Source organism: Vidua chalybeata, chromosome 15 (assembly GCF_026979565.1).
Source record: "Vidua chalybeata isolate OUT-0048 chromosome 15, bVidCha1 merged haplotype, whole genome shotgun sequence".
Taxonomy (NCBI): Eukaryota; Metazoa; Chordata; class Aves; order Passeriformes; family Viduidae; genus Vidua; species Vidua chalybeata.
The window spans coordinates 8,957,437-8,977,430 of record NC_071544.1 but is presented as its reverse complement, the minus strand read 5'-3'; the positions used below and the strand labels follow the sequence as shown (position 1 = coordinate 8,977,430).

The 19,994-nt window shown below is 49.3% G+C and overlaps 1 protein-coding gene across 4 annotated transcripts in view; it reads right to left on the bottom strand.

Moving 5' to 3' along the window:
* The window catches only part of JADE2 (jade family PHD finger 2), a 72,374-nt gene that overhangs the window by 26,832 nt on the left and 25,548 nt on the right, over positions 1–19,994 (bottom strand). For all 4 annotated transcript variants that reach the window (XM_053956474.1, XM_053956475.1, XM_053956472.1 and 1 more), the window contains one exon: positions 8,678–8,847. In XM_053956474.1, coding sequence (XP_053812449.1) covers positions 8,678–8,847 — 170 coding nt within the window. The remainder of the gene's footprint in view (positions 1–8,677; positions 8,848–19,994) is intronic.

Below are 19,994 nucleotides of genomic sequence, written 5' to 3'. Positions count from 1 at the left end.
AGCCCCCATCACACCCTGACTCCCAATGAGCTCTATGTCATCAGAGGAGAAGGGGCAGGGACAACAGAAGTACCAGCAGGATGCAATACAAAACAATTAAGACTTTGTAGTTCATTAGTGTGAAATATCCACAACTGGCCAGACAATGGAGGAGCCTGACCGAAACTGCTGTCCACCCTCCTTACTCCAAAGCAATGGAAGAAAATGCCTCATTTATAAACAGAGATGGAGAAAAAGGGCTTGAGGAAGAACCCATAAGGACCAGTTACTAATTAAATGTTCAGTGAAAGATCTGGCATCCTGGTCATCTCTCAAGCCACAGTGTGATGTCCCAATTCTGGGCTGAACTCTGGGCTGCTCTAAAGCCCCAAGGGATGGGGTTGCAGGGGTCCCAACACCTCTGGCTGGATGGGGCTGGCAGAGGCTGCATCTTTCCCCCCATAGCCACTGATCAACTGAAAAAACTCTGTCAAGGGGGAAAGCATCACGTAGGCGAGCCCGGCAAGCAAACACACCATTGTCTGCCTTTTTAAGCTCTTCCCCAATGTTTCACTGGCACGGTTTCCCTTGGCTTGACAAGTCCCTGCAAACATCCAGCCTGGCATTTTACACGTCTGTGTCGAGTCTGAGATACCATCTAAGACAGACAACACTGTTCCCTATCACAGCCCTTTCAAGAGCTCGGGCTGCTGTGCTACAACATGCCAAGGAACCTGCTGATACCTGTTTGATTCCACAGCAGCCCCGGCGATGGGCGTGGGATCTCAGCCCCAGGCTGGCACAGGCTGCCTGTGGCCTCTGCAGCTCAGCAATGTGAAGCATCCTGCACTAGCACAGTGAGTTCTGAGCACCAGGGCTGGGATGGAGCCACCATCTTGCTCTTGGCATAGTTCCGGTTGGATGTCATGGCAACATGGAATGGTTTAGCTTGGAAGGGACCTTAAAGATCTTCCTGTTCCAGCCTCCCCTCCAGGGACAACTTCCACTAGACCAGGTTGCTCCAAGCCCTGTCCAAGTGTTCCCTTGAACACTTCCAGCCACAGCTTCTCTGGGTAACCTCCCCACCCTCACAGGGAAAAATTTATTTCCAGTATCTAATCTAAATCGATCCTCTTTCAACTCCAAGCCACCCCCCCTTGTCCTATCATTGCCTGCATGTTACAGAGAAAGTCAGAGCATTATTTCTGCCTTAATGGAGTCCTTTTACAAACACACCACCCGAGGTGCACTTGCTCAACATGACTTTATGTGAGTATTAAACCAGTCCAGCAAGAATATTCTCCTCTTGGTCAGGGTTTCTACTCCCCATCTGTGACTATGAACCTGGGCATCAGAGTGCCAGTCTGGAGTTACTCCATTCCTCCCAACATTTCAGGCTCTGCTCTTCTGGAAAGCAAAAAGATCAAGGTGCTCCCAGTGCTTCTCCCCACACACTTTCCAGAGCTGCCCTGTGCTCATGGGAGAGGGCAGGCAGAGAGCTGGCAGCTGCAGGCAGCATGAGGAAGGAAAGGGAGGGGGTTTTCCACAGGAATCATGAACTCAACCTTGCCCAGGGTCAGGATCGTGCTGGCATTGCCACCGTTCCACTTCACCTCGAGTGGAAAGAAGCAGCACCCATCCCACATCCTGAATTTTCCACCATCACCTGCTTAACCCTGGGAAGAAAGTTCATGCTGATCCCAAAACTCCTGCTCCAGAGGAAGGCCAGGGGCAGAGGGAGAGCAGCACTTTGGTGGGGTTCCCTCATCAGCCTCTGTGGCATGCAGCTGTTACAGCACTACATGGGGAGTATGGATCTGTCCCCTCTCACACTCCATTTAGGTGTAATTACATTAGGAATGCGCTTGCCAAGCGGCATCCCAAACACCTCGGAGCTTATTGAATTGACAATTGCACTTGATGGGGATGAAGCGATTAATCGTTTATGAAACACTGAACAATGGGGCCTGGGGGTGAAGTGCTTTTTCCATTTGTGCTCCATTTATCTCCTTCTGCATCACATGAAGTTTGTGCTACTAAACTCCATTCATAAAATTGTCATCTTTTTGGCTGCAAAAACTCTCTCTTTATTGATCGTGGCCAGCTAAACAGCAAACAAAAAAATTCTCCACCAAACGCTCCCTGTGTACATGCACAAGTGACACTATTATTGTCCCCAGAGAAGGAAAGCAAAGACACAGACAAGTGATCTTGGCCACAATTAACAAATCCAGCGATGTCCACATTTGGGACCATCCCCAGGTCGGCGGATTCTACCTGCTGACCAAGAGAACAGTATTTTCACCTGGTTGAGGTGTGCCAGGGTATTGGGCAAGAAAACAAAGCTTTTCTGAGTCCCCAAAGAAGACAGCAGTGATAGCCATAAACTTCTTCAGAGTTTCTGTCTGGAGAGACACAGGCAGAGGTGAGACTTCAATCCTGTGCTAATATAATCCCTGGCTATTTCGTTCAAACCACCAACACAGGAGGAATATGTCCCATCACCCCTTCCAGGAGGCCACCCACACCCTTTCCCAATTAACACTGAGTTCATTAATGATGATGGGTTTTGATGTGGCTACCCAGCCTCCCTGGAACACCCCAGTATTGCCCCACAGTGGGAAGGGCAGTAATCCAGGGAATGTTGCCTCTCACGGCCTCTCAGATGCACAGGGCAGGATGCTGCAGGGTAGCACCTTCCCAGCTAAAGGAAGCACCAGAAAATGGGGCTTGCTTCAGAAATGGAGGAGAAGAGGTGACAGATAATGATGCACTACAGGAGGTCTCCAGATCTGATTCATGAAAAGAAAATAGGAAGGAACTTTGCTTGAAGCAAAAAAAGTCTTCTCTGTGTGTCTGTGTCAGGGTCTGCCATGATCCCTGCAGCTCCACAGCCACCCAGCATCCCCATCATTCCAGGGGCCTCCTAAGGAGCCCAGCTCAACTCCACCCAACTCAGCCCTTACAACTGCCCATACAGCACCTGAAACACAGAATTTTAGCACTCTATCCCAAAGGAAGTGGGATTACTGGGCTGGCACTGCAGCCACAGCGCCGCGCCGGGGAGAAGTACCAGGCACATTCCTTCACACAACGCCGCCCTCCGTTGTAATTATTCCTGTAATATCGTAATTTATGTGGCATGAAGGAGCAATATTCTTCTGCTAAATGAATTCTCAGCTACTCCTTGCCGTGGTGTGAGCCAACACTCTGTGAGGGGAGAAAAAAAATAGCTGGAGAGCCACCTTTCACAAAATAGAGACCTATTTCTGACTGAACTGTGCTCCACTAATATCAATTTACTGAAACAATAAATCCTTTCCCCCTGTGGAGAATACCTGGAGATAGAAACAGCTCATGAACAAACAGCTATCAGGACTGCAGGCTGTGCCATGCGCTGATTCACAGACTATAAACCTGGGAGTCTACTTTTCAGGAAATATATATATAAAAAAACAAGCAAAATTACTGCTTTTTAAAATTATAATGGAAAAGGGAAAGCAATTGTGAGATGATGTAGGCCTGTCTCTGACTATCTTTGAAAATCTGAGGTGAAAGAATGACAGGTCCCTGATGGGATGGGGTGTTCACACATGGTACAGGGACCACACACTCCAGAAATCTCCTTCCAGCTGACTGGCCCTCCAGCTCGCCCCAGGCAAGCCACTTCAAACCTGCCTGCTTTGGCACTCGTGGGGACACCAGCCACCCTGCCCTGGGCTGAGTGCCCCCCTGGGCATCCTGCAGGGACATCAGGGGATGACAGCCAACCACCTGAACACCACACCAGACCACCTGGGACTCCCACAGCCACCTCCAGCCCACCACCTGCAGACACATAACCCTTGGACAATGCAGCAATTGTACATTAATCTTTTATCAGTGTTATTTATAAACAGACCATACATGTAAAGCGTGACCAACACACAAACAGTGAACTGAGCATCCACAGTGAAACCTCCAGACATTTTGTTACAAACACAGCCTGCTAATGCACTTAAAAGATTTACAGGAACCAATTATCACCCTTTCTGCCACCCACCGACATCAATTATTGCTCAAATTTAAGATGATGACAAAATGTTTCAGAAGCCACTTTAGAAGCTGCTGTCTCTCTGCAGCGATGCTTGGCTCTGACAGGGCTGTCCTAGAGCACTCCTGATGAAAGCCTCCTCACCCCATCAGCAGCAAAACTGGAGTATTGCTGGAAACTACTGCAATTACTGCCAGGAATTTATGGAAACAGCAAAACAGCGACTTGATGTGAAAACTGATTGTGCTGAAAATGTGGAGGGAAAATGTGTTAGGAGTCTCCCACTGATCTCCAACCCTGTTAATCTATACATTAATGCATTACATACAAACAATTAATACATTCATTTACATGTGGTATTGATTATCTGAATCTCTGAGGAGATAAATAAACTCAGATCCAGAGGCTTGTGGTATTTTACAGAGGGGAATAGCTTCAAACTGACAGAGGGCAGGGTGAGATGAATATTAGGAAGCAATTCTTCCCTGTGAGGGTGGTGAGGCCCTGGCACAGGTTGCCCAGAGAAGCTGTGGCTGCCTCATCCCTGGAAATGTTCAAGGGCTTGGGGCAATCTGAGCTATTGGAAGTTGTCCCTGCCCGTGGCAGGGGGCTTGGAATGGGATGAGCTTTAAGGTCCCTTCCAAACCAAACCAGTCTACAATTCTATCCTGGGGTGTCCTGCACAGTGGGACATGGGCACATGGTGGTGGGCAGCAGCTGCTTGGAAACAGTCTCTGCCTAGGGAGTACCAGCTTCCTGCCTCAGGGTGAAAACAGGGCTCCCAGAACCCCAAAAGGATGCAGTGGGACGGGATCAGCCTCCGAGTGTGACACCCAAGACTGCCAGGGTGGGAAGCAGCCACGCTGGGAGGAGCAGGATTGACAGCAGCCTCTGCTCCACTGAGCACATCTTGCCCAGGGTACTCCACTGACTCCAGCTGATTTCACATCTACTTGACCAATCTCACCTCCGCCGAGGGAGGTATCATCTCGTTAGTGCACAGACATATCTCAAGTATGCAGCGATGAATTCCCCCCGGAGCTTCAAAAGCAATCCATGTGACCTTTGCATGTTCCTGCCATAAAATACCAGGAACACCTCCAGCTCCCAAGATAGAAGCTGTGGTGGGCATATGTGAGCAGAATACACCATATGGATTAAGTCAAGGGAATACTTAGAAACTTCGACTCTGCCTTCAGCAAAATTGATTCCGACAACAATTTTAGCAATTTCTTGAGGATTTTCCGTGTGTTTATGAGGTGCCGATCACTGCAAAAGGATCTTTCAGCCTTGGCCTTTGAAGTCTCTCTAGCTCCACTCTTACAATAGCTTTGGATTTAGTGGAGATCAAAAAACACAGCATAAAATGTTAATATAAAAATGAAGACTTATGGCATGGCTCCTGTCTAAAAGGACAGGCCTGTGCTGCCTGGAGTGGCATGGACATTAATCTGGCTCCGGGCTTCATTCAGTCTTCTTCAGATCCACTCTTTTTACAATCTCATATTGCAGCAGCAACAAATAAAACACTTAGGCATGCCTAAACACTGACTTCATCTCTAGCACACAAAGGTTCTTTAAACAGCACATTTCCATTGAGTACAGCAACAGCTACTGAGGCATCTTACTAGGGGGTTTAAAACTATTTAAAGCTCTTTTATGTTTAAAACTTTTGCTTTTCAAGTAAAACCTTTGCTTTCTGGAGCAATTCCACTTAATTGGGAGAAGAGTCAGCAGGCAGAATGCAGAGAGCTGGAGCTATCTGGAGGTTTATCTGATCTTGGTGATAAAATTCCATCCCTGGGGTGACCTAAAAAGGACTGGAAAAGGCATGTGCTGTGTGCTACGTAGACCCACGAAAGGCGAGCTGGATGATCTCATAGGTGTTTTCCAGCTCTCCTCCCCACACATCCTCAGGAGCCAGTCAGAGATCTGGATCCTTCTTTGTCATTAAATATTTTGGGAATGACATATTGTGCCCCTGGACAGCCCAGTGACAACAGTTCAGCCAAACACCCATGAGGAATTTAAACTTCTGCCTGCCTCCTAAATTAATGCTGGGAGATAACTCCTGACTCCTCTGAATGGGAGGAGAGGCTGCCCTTCTCTAGTTAAGTCATGTTAATGATCTCAGAGATTAGCAAAGCAGGTTTGGAAATCTCAGCGAGTCATTAACGGTGTCATTAATGTCAAGGGCTTCCGGGAGAAAGCGCTATTTATGGACTGCCTTTGGACCAACCCAGGCAGCGGCAATCCTCTGCCTTGGGTGGTGAAGGGCACCCAAATCCCACCCTGGCTTTTCCCATCTGGGAAGCAGAGGGAGTAAAGCCCCTGCTCTGTCCCAGCCTAGGAGCTGAGCAGCAATGCATTTGCTACAACAGATTCCCTCTATGAGCTCCCAAACCCCATCATTTCCATGGGAAGGAAGATGCATCCCATCAAAGAAGCCCGATGACCTCCAGCCTCCACGGCAGGCACAGCTGCCACAGGTGATGTGACCGTGGCCCTGCAGCCAGGAGCACCAGCTCCCATCCTGCTTCCCACCTGCCAAACCCCCAGCTCCCTGCAGCATCAGGGATGGGGTATTATCAAAGCCACACCTTTTCCTTTCCAAGTCACTGGAAAAAATGTACTAGCCCTTGCACTGCTAGAGAAGTTGGGAGGACTGGGGTAGGGGGAAGGATAGCAGAATCTATTGGGCTGAAGCTGTATCCACAGTGGATTTCACATGCCAAACACTGGTTTTCAAAGCTACTCTCTCCTCAGCATATTTAAGGCTCAGCCAGTAATGACAGTGCTCCCTCAGTGACAGGAATGGGCTGGAGAAGCAGGTGATGGGCAGTGACGTTCTCTGCACTAGCACTGCTGAGATCACCTTGGTCCTTATCACCATCTAGAGGTGGTGATGGCAGGAAGGCTCATGGGCTTCCTCAGATTCTGTGGTTTCATCCAGCCCGGCCCTGGACAAACATCTCCTAAGGACACTCCTTGGAAAAGGTGACTGGCTGATAAATGATGAGATGGAGAGGGAAAAATGCAGCTTGCTCAGAATGGCCGAGGGTCAGCCGCCAAGCACTGCCTGTGCCCTGACTTGGGATTCCCTGGGGTGCTGAGGTGCCAGCCCACGCACAAGCACGGAACAGGGGTATGGCTGGCATGAAACTCAACTTCCCCTTCTAAACTCAACTCACTCCCAAGGCAGTGCTGCTGGAGAAGCTGGCACTCTACCCCAGCACTCGTGGGTTTGGCACATGCCAGCCCAAAGGTGACATGGGGACAGCCAGCAGCCAGTCTGGTCTGGGGCAGGGACCTTTCAATGATCTCAGCCTTCCATCACCCCAGGAGCTCCACATCTGGACACTGCATTTGAAACCTAAGACTTTGAAGAAATTATAAAGCAAGGCAAATTTAATCCAACTGAGCTGGAGAAGCCAAATCTCTGCCCACTTCATTTCTAGAGACTTATGAAATACACACAAGAAGAAGTGGAAATAGACACAATGCTTCTCTGGAGCCCAGAGACACTTCTGATGGCCACGAAGCCGTGGAGATGGCAAGGGAAATGTAGCAGGGGATACAGTGAAGGCACAGTGAGGTCAGAATGATGCCCAGTGTGGTTGAAGGTGGTTTCTCGATGCAGCAACAGCAGCTGCGCAGGGTTAGGAAGGGTGGATCCTCTGCAAGTCCTGAGCAGAACTGAGGCACTTGGCTTTATCCAGCAGCACCCTCTGCTCTGCCCAAGGATTTCACTGTAGCTGCCAGTGCCTCAAAACCTGTGTGTGCTAATGACAGAGCTGAGGCTGCTAATACAGGACCAGCTAATGAGGGCAGAACTGACTTGTAATTTCTCTGTGATGCTACAGGCTCCACAATGTTGAGATTATGGGAAATCCAATACACAAGATACCTATACCAGATAATCAGACAAACTGTGAAAGCAGCTTCTACAGCTTTCTCAAGCTCATGGTAACAAAATTTCATTGTAAATCATGAGTACACCAGAAGGACAGATCTTCCAAAACCAAGATCAGTCAATGTCATGGCCAACTTCTGAGCTCGCTCGTGCTCCATGCAAGCTCATTGAACTGCATCTTCCTGACCTCATCCTGAATCCTGCTGCAGCCCTCAACCAGCTGCCTGTGAGAGCCAGCACAACCCTCCTGCTCCGCAGTGCACGATCCCATCTGCTCAAGCACCTGGTCAGCCCTCACTGACCTCACAAGGTGAATGCTTTATTGAGGTATTACTCTTACCTGTAGAGCAGCAGCCACACCACAGCAACCCTTCCCTAACAAGGACTGGAAAATCCCTCCACAGTCTGGCAGGACTACACACACCCATGGGTCTGTGCCAACAAATTTGCCCAGCAGACCATGTTAAGCACTCGTGCCAATGGTCAAATTCCAAGCTCAGGTACTTGCACTCAACCAAAATCCACTAAAGGATTTGAAGAATGCGCAGTGATATAACAGCAGTGATGCAGGCAATGTTATGCTGTGATATCTAGAGATGCCTGAAACAGGAAACAATCAGGACCAGTGTTTCTGACATTTCTTCTTCAAGGCCTTTAGTTCCACATGCTTACTCAAAAAGCCCAAATGCCCACTGTGGGACACCCAGGCCACAAAGGAAAAAAAAAAAAAAAAAAAAACCAGCAATACCCACCCATCTCCTTGAGCTCCATGTTAACAAGTTCCAACCAGCAGGCATCAAGCTCGTCCAGGTCATAGCGGCTCATTCCTTGCAAGTAAGTCCTTGTGGCTTCTGAAATCTCAGAGACAGGCAGGCTGCTTGGTGAAACCTGTGAAAGAGAGCTCTCCAGCTGGGGGATGATCCTGGAAGAAAAGAAGGGGAGGTTGAGAAAGAGCTACAACTCAGAAAAATATTGTGTTTCTTGCCATGGAGGGTGAGACCACACTGGGCACCTGACTCTGAAGGAAAACAAAGCCACTGCACCTGAAGTCAGTCCATGGGCCAGCACTGACAGACAGCCTCAGCAGAACTACTATAGCAGGAGTGTTCCCATTCATCCACAGAAATTAACTCTTTACATGAGAAAAATGAGGTGCAATGGAGATGATGATCTAGTACTGGCAGCAAGCCCCCCAGCCATTAACTGCTCCATGAACACCTCCAGTGTGCCTTACACTGCAGTGCCACATCCACGCCGTGCTAGGCAGCATTTCGGCACGCTTGGCACTGGGGAACATCCCATGGAGGCCTGTGAGATTTGCTCTGAGTGTTCTCTAATCACAACCACAGGGATGGGGAGAGGAGCTGCCTCATCTGCTGCAAACTCCCTGCACAGAGAGCAACCAGGCGCTGGCTGTCAGCTCTTCTGCCTCTCCTTGGCAACTCTGCAGCAATATGCATGATACTTGCCATGCACATGTCAACAGTGTCACGCCTAATGACATGCAAGCAGAGGACAAGCTGGAAATGAGAAGCAGCCTGTGGTGCCAGCTGACAGATCTCAGCGAAGTTGGGAGCTGGAGCTTGCTGCAGTATTTGCACAGCTCAAATTTCCTCCCCTGAAATCCTCCACCTGGCACAGATATCAAGCCAGAAAGATGCTGCAAAGAAACAGCAACCAAACATACCTCACTGCAGCACGTCAGCCCCTTCCAAACAGCTTCTCCCCATGCAAAGCTGGAGGACCCAGCCCTGCTTTTGCACCAGTGCCAGCTGGGAAGGCTTTTATTTGCCTTCTGTCCTGCTATGTAAGCTAATGTCAGAGCATCGAGTGCCTTGTGCTCTGTGATGTGTCTGAGGCAAAGCCATGGTGTCCATCACAGGACCAGATGAATTGTGGCACCCAATGCTCCAAGGTCTGTATGTGCCAAGGAGAGACACTTGAGCCCAGCTGTCCTTGGGAATGAGACCCTACCTGCCTTGCCCATGGTCAGGAAGGAAAACTGTAGCAGGGCAGGAAAATGAACCTGGAGGTCCTATAGACCCAGACATGCAGGTTAATTGCTGTCCTCTGTGGTCACAAACACTGGAGGTACTTCCAGAGCCACCAGCAGGAGAAGCAACAATTTATGGCTCAGAGAGGGAAACATCAAGAAGTGGGTTCTTATAATCTCTTTTGCTTTACTTTCCCCATCAGTATATTGAAAATAAACACGTGACCCAGTATCCTGGGTACATCTCCAAATTTAAATTAAAGAACCAAAAGGAGCCACATGGAAGGACAGGTCTCAGTCCCCACATTTTAAAACAATCTCACTGTAATCTAGGATAGGACTTGGGGATTTGTCTCTAATGCAGAGAGCAGTCATTAACACTGAAACTAGGCATGCTCCAGCCACAGCTACAGGATTGGCATCTAAGGAGCTCCCAAACCCCTAAAATCACAGAATCACAGAATAGATGGGTTTGGAGGGAACCTTAAAGATCACCCAGTTCCAACCCTCCCTACCCTGGTCAGGGACAACTTTCCCTATCCCATGTTGCTCCAAGCCCCATACAGCCTGGCCTTGAACACTTCCAGGGATGGGGCAGTCAACAGCTCCTCTGGGCAACCTGTGCCAGGGCCTCACCACTCTCACAGAGAAGAATTTCTTCCTAATATCTAATCTAAATCTGCCTGCTGTCAGTTCAAAGCTATCCCCCCCGTCTAGTCACTACATACCCATCTAAAACATCCCCACCCAGCCTTTCTTGTAGTTCCTTTAGCCATTGGAAGATGCTATTAACAAAAAAATAAAGCAGGAGCTGCTGGTGCAATGTGCATTGGTTCATGTCACACTGAACCTCTCCTTCCCACGAGCCCAAGTCTGGTGTGGGAGCAGCCAGGCTGGGCACAGCCTTGTTACAAGAGAGAAAAAACCAGTCTTCCACCTGCAATGAATGCTTCTGTTGGGAAGAGCTGCCTGAGCAGGCACGAGGTCAGGGCCATAAGCCCTCATTAAGCCAAGTTACACAAGCTGCTCACCCAAAAGCCCCTGCAACAGGTGATGCTCTGATACCGAGCCAGCCACGGATGCTCAGGATGGCAGGAGGAACAGGGCTGCTATTTTTACCATGGCATAAAATTGCAAAGATTAATGATCTGTGTACATATCAAAGGAGTATCCTGAACAGGTCATTTACTGTATTGACAGCACTGAAATGCACTCAGTGTGATAAGGATGCTGATGTGACTGGAGCAACCCCTTGGGGTTATCTCACACAGTGCACAGGATACTGCCCGGGTGTGGGACACAGCACCTGCCTGAGCCTGGGCACGTCCACTCCCAGCTGGGCACACAGCCTCCACCTCCCTTCTGCAGATATCTTAGAGAAGTTTTGCTGAACCTGATGCTCAGAGACAGGAGACAAGTGACTCTCCCCTCGAGTCATGCACCCGCTTCCCAGTGCTCCCAACCCCCCCCCAAATCTGGATTCATGCTTAGACTCTCAGGTCCTGGCTTTGCACAGTCCCTGGTGATGCAGAGGTCACAGGGAGCTCAGGGGCTCACCGATGGCAACAGCTCCACCAGTGATCAACACCCAGCTTTTTCTAACACTGTAATTAAATGCAGTTTGCTTTGGTTTAATGGGAACTGGCACTTAGAGAGTGACATTTTGCCTCTCACCACATCACTGATGATGAAGATCAAGGTAATGAAGATACAAACATCTAACAAGCTCACCAGCAGTCTGTTAAAAGGTCTGAAACATGCCAATGCAGTGATGGCAGGTGCCTCTCCCCGTCTGGGAACACAGGGATCAGGGAGGAATGATAGATGCTGCAGCACTCAGCAGATACTGTCCTACAAGGAATAAGTATTAATATGAAAAGTATCTTCTTAAGAGGATCACTAAACTTTACTTTTGAAGTTTCCTTCCCATAACCTCATGCTGATCTGGCAGCATGGGCTGGGATCCCCTGGAGTTAACTCAGGCATGGGGATGTTGGGACATGTTCGTGCCATTTTCTCAACATTTCAAATATCAGCAAACAGAGAAGGTCAGAAATTAAGAAACTGAAATAGCTGCTAAATTATTTTTCATACAGTGAGAAACTTGTATAACCCTATGAAGACCTGCTGGAAGCCTGGTCCAGATCAACTCTCTGACTCATCTGCAGCACTCAGTTAAACACAAAGGTTTTATGGCTTGCAAACAATTCAGCAAACCCTAAGAGAGCCTGTGCCTGCTCCCATGAACATTCCTCTCACCCTGAGGGGAGCTGGAGGCTGCCAGATGCTGAGGCTCACATGGGGCATCCCAATGCCCCAGAGCTGCACAGCTGCCATTGATTCCTGGATTTGCTTTGGTGGATAAAATCACGTTCCTAAAAAGCAACCCACTCCTTCCTGACACATGCTAACACACCTGGAAAGGGCTTCCTGGTGTTGAGATATAAAGATCAGTGACTGCACTGACAGTGCCTTAGGCTAGGAGGAGCTTCAGAAGTTTAAGTTTACTACAGTTACTACTTAAACTACAGTTTAAGACAAGAGAGCAATCCTTTGGAACAGACCATGCCCTGCCTCACAGCAATACAGAAAACAGACCAAGCTGGGCACCCTTCCTCACCTCCAGTAGCTTCAAGAAACTGGAGCCCAAAAAGTTGCAAGCTTTGTCCTGTCCAAACACTGCAGAGGAGACACAGCGAGAAAAAGGGAACAAAGCAGAGGCTGCCCTCACCAGTGTCTATCCATGTCCTGCTGGGCTCCAAGAGATGGGGATGTCATCAGGGCTCCCCTGTTGTGCAGGGACAAGTCTTAATCCATTGGGAAACCATGTTTCCAAATAGCTGCTTGGTAGACAAAGAAATACCCAGGCTGGGTGATGAGGAGTCTGCACATGAGCCACCAACCCACACAAATTCCCTGGACCATCATGGCAAAGAATCACAGAGGCAAAGCCCCAGCCAAGAGCCAGAGCATTCACAGAAGCTCGATTACACAGGAGGAGCATTTACTCCTTTATTTATCCAGAGACACAGCATTTTTTTAAAATCCTGTATCAATCAAAGGCTCATTTAAATGAAGGGCTGAAAATTGGGATCAGCCAGAAAATCACAACAAACCTGAGGCCATTAGTCTGAAAGTGGGTCTCAAGGGCACTTGAGGAAAAGGAGTAAGTGGACCCCAACACTCTTGAGGATCACATCTATCCCTAGAGAAGATTACACAGTAATAAAATATACTCAGCAAATTCCCATGGTTAATCATCTCTGTAAACTGAATGCTTCACGTGGCTGAAGGGAGAAGGCTTTTTTTCCTGTGTGCTCCCTTTTAATATATCAGATAGAAAGAATTAATCTTACATAGTGTTTCTCATCTAAAAATACTTAATTTTATTACAACGAAGACATTAGTCAGTAATATTTTCTTTACCTCCATTCCAGTCTAAATTAGTCTTGTCCAATGTCCATAAATAAGAGAGCTTAAGGAAGTCAGTGGAAAGACAGCTCTGCCAGCAACCTTCAGTGCTGATACTGTTCCTTCTGCCAGCTCTGCTTATGGAGGAATTCTCCTGTGGCACACAACGGCTTTAAAAGGGCAATTTAAAGGGATGATTTTCACTTTCTGTTTATTAAAATAGTATCTAGCAGGCCATTTGGACTGAATGCCCCATTTTCTTATGAACTTAAGCTAACAGATTTTATAGATGCTGCTGCCTCTCAACAGCAGAGCAGAATTTAAGCATTTAAGTTAGAAAAAGTGCCTGGGGGTATAAGGGTGAAGGATAGCGTTGGAGATAGTGGTGGATGGTCACAATAATGAGCCACAACCCACACACAAGGGTTTGTGATCCTCAGCATTCCCACACCCAGATTTACTGACCATGTTACTCCTACTTCTTGTATTTTTATGGCTTCTAGTAAAGGCTATAAAACCATGAGCCAAACTGTACTCCCAAAGCTGGGCTCAAAGACGAGAGGGAACGCCAAGAAGATAATATATGTTTGGGTTTTAAATTAACTGGCCTGAGGTTCAGACCTGCAAGCAAGCTGGCCTGACCAGCTGGATGAGCCTAAAAGTGTCTTTAGGATCCAGGTCTTGGTGCTAACAGGTACCTGTGCACTTCACCCATTCCCTCCTTGGCTGAAGATACTCCAGGTAACATCTGGAGCACCCTGGTCACCAGCACAGAGAGTTCAGAGCCCTGTGGGCACCCTGCTGTCACCCCTGGCATAAGCCACCTGACACCAGAGCCCCTGGACCCTGCAGGAGGGACCACAGGTACCCAGAGTCTGTCAACACATCCTCCTGTGGATGGAGAAGAGATGGCTGGAGGCAGCTGGACCCAGAGAGGGAAGAGAGAGGTGACACAGTGTCTCTCAACAGGGCACTGTCACCAAACTCTTTTATTTTAAAACAAACAAGAACCTGAGAAGAATGAGATGGCACTGCTGGGACCACTTTGTGCAGAAAATAAACAATTTGCAGTATTTCCTTATTGGCTGCTGGAGCCAAAACCCCCTCAAGATTTGGCAACAGCCTCTGAAAATCCATGAAAATTCATCACACATACATCAATAGAGCAGCCACGGGAACGGGAACCTCTGGTCTGGGAAGGGAAACCTGCAATGCCTGATGGCCCCCTCTGCCACCCATTTTGCACCATTTGTAGGCTATCTTCATGGCAGGGGCTGTAACAAGCTCATTCCTAGCACTAAAGGTTGATGGAGGGAACTTAACATCAGCCCTTCTCCTGTACATCCATGCTTGAGCACACAGCTCATGCAGTTTGTCCCCACTGCCGCTGATGGGCACAGTGGGTGGCTGGGCTGGCACTGCCCTTTGCTATAACCCAAACCCTCCTTTAAGTGCTTGTCCCAAAACCTGCACGGGCAGTTACACACACAGTCCCGCCAGCAAGCTCCACTCGGCTTTTGCTGCTGTACTGAGAGAACAGCGCGGCTGAATTTGGCCCCAGGAGGATCTACCAAACTCCAGTAACAGGAGCAGCTGTGCCCAAAACACACCCCCGACTGCACAGACATCGGTGGCTAATGCTCAGCTCTGTGAAGGTCCCTTTGTGTTACCCAAGCGGCACTGAGGATGTTCAGGAGGGGGTTAATGCTGCTTGCAGCAGCGTCCTGCCCCCGGGTACCAGCAGCCAGTGAGCGCAGCTCCGGGTGACGTAATGCCTGGGTGGCTGTGCAGGCTGCGCTCCCCATCCCTCCCGCTGGAGATGGATGCGTCAGGGACCACAGGATGCGTCAGGGACCCCGGCATGTCTCAGGGACCCCGGCATGTCTCAGGGACCCCGGCATGTCTCAGGGACCCTGCTGTCCCCTGCCAGGCAGGGACCAGCCCAGGACAGGGTGCCGCAGCTACGCCCACCGTCCCTTTAGCTGCCGCTGCTGTCTTTCCCAGCTGAATTCTGACACTCGACGCTACCCAGTGAATGTTAGAAATTTTCATTATCAGCTTTTAAAACATCCCCAGCCATGGGGAGCAGCTGATCTGTGAGCAGCACAGCACAGCTCCGCAGGGCACAGCCTCGGCGCCCGCAGCTGCCGGCACATCAAGCTCCTTTCGGCTCCAGGACCATTCAAGGGCTCTCTCTTTGGGCTTGGAAATCTCCCTGTGACAATCCCATTTCCATGCAGAACATTAGGGATGGGGTAAGGTGACCCCTCTGGAGCTGCTAGCAATTTAGGATTTACATAGGCAGGTTCTGGAAGTTTTACAGAAATGCAGCTGAAGCTCCCAATTACAGTTAACAGGTGCAGTAAGAAAAATGCTTAGTTGTTCCCTCCCCACCTGAAATCTCCTGTAACAGCCTGTAACCATAGTGGGTCCTTCCAGGCCCCTGCAATAACATAATCCTCTAAGCAGAAAGTGATTCACTCTTCTTTGATGTGGTAAAAAGAGGAAAACAAGTGAACAGGAGGCACTAAACAGCCATCTTGTGAAACCCAGACAGCTTTTCCAATTCCATTTCTGAGCTGTTTATCACCACATAAAAAGCCTGATACCCAGCAGACTGGAGGAAGACCACTGCTGATGTCCCTGTCTTTCTCACATTTATATTCCAGCCTAAATCTCACTGAGATTTAGCTCAACAAATGAATTATTTAAATGCAGCTCTGATTCAGTGCCCAGAGAATCATTTTGATATAGATGGGAGCAGGGACCTGGTACAGAAGAATTGAGGTGCAGAGCAGTGTCTGCTTTCCCAAGGCAGAGGAGAGCACCATAGCACAGCTGAGTTCATCTCCACAACTTCTGTGAGAGGAAAACCACGGCTGCAGGGACACAGCAATGGCTGGGCAGTGTTTTGCTGGTGGGCTGATTGAAACAACAAAATGCAGATGTTTTTCTGGCAGACTAGACAAAAGCAGCATCTGGGCTGAGAGCAAAATACACACATAATTTCTGATGCTGTGCAAAGATCTTCTCCATATTCCTTTCCCCCTTTTCTCTCTGTGCCATTCAGCTCTAACAGTGGTGTTGAAAGCAGCAGGGGGACTGTGCCCTGATACTGGGAGGTGACACAGCCTGTGCTGCTCTTCTGGCTCTGAAACCCAGCAAAACGCAGCAGCCTCCAGATCCAGGGCAGTTAAAGAGGATGCTCACACAGCACCTTCTCCCTGCAGGCAAGCAGGGCAGAGCCAGCCCCAGTACCCACAGGTTCCTCTCCCCCTTCTCCCAGAGCATCACTGACCCACCTGGGGGCCCTTCAGGGACCCACATCACACAGCAACCTTCTCCAAACTCAGCCTGAAGGCTGCCAGTATTCAGCTCATTTCCATTTATGCAATATATGTCATGGAATTGCTACTAGAGAAGCCAGGGACATTTGAGTGTGTGCTTTCTGGATGTAAAAAGACAAAAAAAGTTGCTTCTTTATGTAACTTAAGCCAAGCTACTAACATTAAAGCATCGGGAATTAATTATCCCAGCCAGATAATGTTTCCATAATTACTTCAGTAATGCAAACAGCTCCACTTGCCTTTGTATGCACCTACTAATGGAGACCAGAAACAGAAGACATGAGCAATGGTGGCAGCTCTGCACCTGCCATGGTCTGAGCATGAGCCACGGCAGATCAAGAACTGGACAAATCCCCCTGACACTGTTACTCACAGAGCTGAGTATGGCAAAGCTCAAAACACAGACACGGGCACAACATGACAGCTCCCATCCACCAGCATGGTGTCTTCACATGGGTCTCCTTAAAGAAACCCAGCCCACTGAAAGCAAAGCTTTGAGGAATTTGAAAAGGCAGCATCCAGACTCTTTTAATGTGTTCTGGATCACTGAACTAACACTGAATCCTGAAACACATGAGAATAGTTCTGACGCTGAGACACTCGAAGCAGCCACAGCCCATCCCAGAAAACAAGGAGGGATCAGTCTGCCTCTTCCACCATCCCTGTGCAGCTACACTTGTTTCGGTGCACCTCATGAAACCCCAGAATGGTTTGAACTGGAAGAGACTTTTAAAGGTCACATAATCCAAGCCCCATGCCATGAGCAGGGACACCTTCAACTAGATCACATTTTCCAGATCTTCAAGTGCACCGAGAGAAAGCACTACTGGCTCTCCTCCGCCTCCCCAAGGTCCTGGCAACATAGTGAAGCTCACTTTCCAGCAATACTTCACCTAAATTCAACAGGATTACCCACAGCAGCACCAAGAACTGAGCAGCTGTTCCTGCTGCTGGGCTATCCCGCTCCTCCCATTACTCTGGAGAGCACTTAAAAGTAATAGTTGCTTGCATTGTTCAAAGGGGACCCAAGGTGCACTAAATCACTAAGGGGTGATTTCATTAGCACTGCGGTTGCAGGCCCAGCAATCAGAGCTGTTGGGGTTTGCCTGGCTACACAATAAATCCATGGTTCTGGATGGAGAGCAGAGGCAATGGAGTGAGATGTGGAAGCTCCCAAGGCTGTACCAAACCAGAGTCAGTCCCAAGAGCTGTAAACCTTGTTACAGAGCGCAGGAAATCAAGCTCACTCGTTCTATACATTTGCTGCTGAAGTACACTTGACTTTCTGTGTGCTTGATCCAGTATAAACCACAGGCATCCACTGGGAAGATTAGCAAACATTCAAAATAAAAGTCCAAGTGGCTCAGAATGAGGTAAGAACAGGCTGGATTAACACATTTCCCATAGCAAACTAATAAAGGTGAGGACTTGCTGAAAGCCCACACAAGAACTTGTCAAGCAGAGAGTAAACCAGAAATGACAAGTAACAGGCAGAGTAAATCACGCTTACTCCTTTGCGAAGCACTCGCAGGCACAGGGCATGAGCCAACAACCTCCTGCAGCACCAGTACCACCTCCTGCAGCACCAGTACCACCTCCTGCAGCACCAGTACCACCTCCTGCAGCACCAGTACCACCTCCTGCATGGCCCAGACCCTCTGCTGCCCTGGGTGTGATTCATCCCATCCTAAACCAGGTACCTGAAGCACTGGCAGGACAGACCACCCTGGGCACAGGCCATCCTTCCCCACTGCTTGCAGGGACAAGGGTTGCCTGAGCAGATCTGGCTGGAAACCTCCCCTTGCCAGTGGCAGAGCTGGAGACCAAACTCAGTGATGTAACATCACTAGGATTATTTTGCAGTCCTGGATCAGTGCCACTGGCCAGCCCATCCTCACCACAGCCAGTTGTCACTGTGGGGGTCCCCAGGAATGGGCAGGCAGGGAGCCTTCTTCTCCCCACACATAGCCCAGGGCTTCTGATCAAAACATTTAGGCCTAGGGCAATTGGGATTTTCATTTCTTTTGATCAGAGCACAGTCTCTGGGGGAAGTGTACATGTATTTCTGGAGCATACCAGAACCCAAGCATATTTAAGGGCAGGCAGCCACAGAACGGGGATAACCAACCCAAGAAATAGCCCTTTGTAAAATCGCCAGCATGCCATCTGCAAGCTCCAAACTCACACATTTTTCATGATGAGCTGGAGGGAAGGGAAAAAAAAAACAGGGAAAAAAAAAAAAGAAAAAGAAAAAAACGGATTATGTTAAAAGAAAAAAAGCTCTGCTCCAAAAGCTACTCAAACTGCTGCAGAATCCTGCCTGCCCCTTCTGCAGCAAAGCCCAAGGGAAGCAGCTGATGAGTCAACAGCCAGCCTGCGTCGCCGACCGAGGAAAGGAAGTCCAATCTCACCACTTGAGAACAAAGTGTGCTGGTTCATCGAGTACACACTGAGAACGCAGCCTCGGGAAGCCCTCCCCGGGCTGGGAGCTGCAAGGATACAGCCTGGCTGCCAGCCAGCCCTCCCGAGGGACAGGGAGAGGTGACGTCCAGACATAGCTAGGACATCTGCATTGTGCCACCCTGCTGCCAGGCCAGCCTGGCCATCTTTCCTCAGGCTACCATGCTCCACATTGCAGCAGAGACTGCTCCTGGAGGGATTTTCTGCCTTTGCTGGAATCGCTCCCTCACAGCACTGGGTGTTCTGGATGCAGCACCCAGCCCTGTGAGGAGCTGTGGTGTCTTTTCACTGCAAGATGGGGGAAGGGATTTGTCCCAGTCCTACACCCACTACTGGTGCACCAGTTCATTCTTCTCCCCGCCTCAGTGCACTCATCTCCAGCACTGCTTCCCACAGACAGACCTGCTCCGTGTGCCTCCTCTGCCAATGACACTGGCATCACAAAAACACCACCTGCCAGCAACTACAAACCCTTGGAAAGAGCTACTGGAACTCCTGGAGACATGGGGGTAACTCCTTATGGGAGTCCAGTAAAGGACAACGCAGCCCGGAGGAGATGAACACCGAGTGGGCAGTGCCACACCATCACAATCCACCAGCTGGATGTGTTCCCCTGAGCAGAGCCAGGAGCTGCCTGAGCTGTGTGTGTGGCCATTAGAGAAGGGCAGCAGGGACTGAGGGAGGAGGACAGGACAGGGACACAGCCATCGTGCCCACATGGCAGACGGCGTTTGTGTCGGTGCCGCTGCCATCGCCGAGCTGGTACTCGCCAGGGTTGTGCCTTCCTGTTAGCACAGCACTTTCTGTTTTCTGTTCAAACAGGGCCACAGCGACGATGCAAGTATAGATCTGCAATGC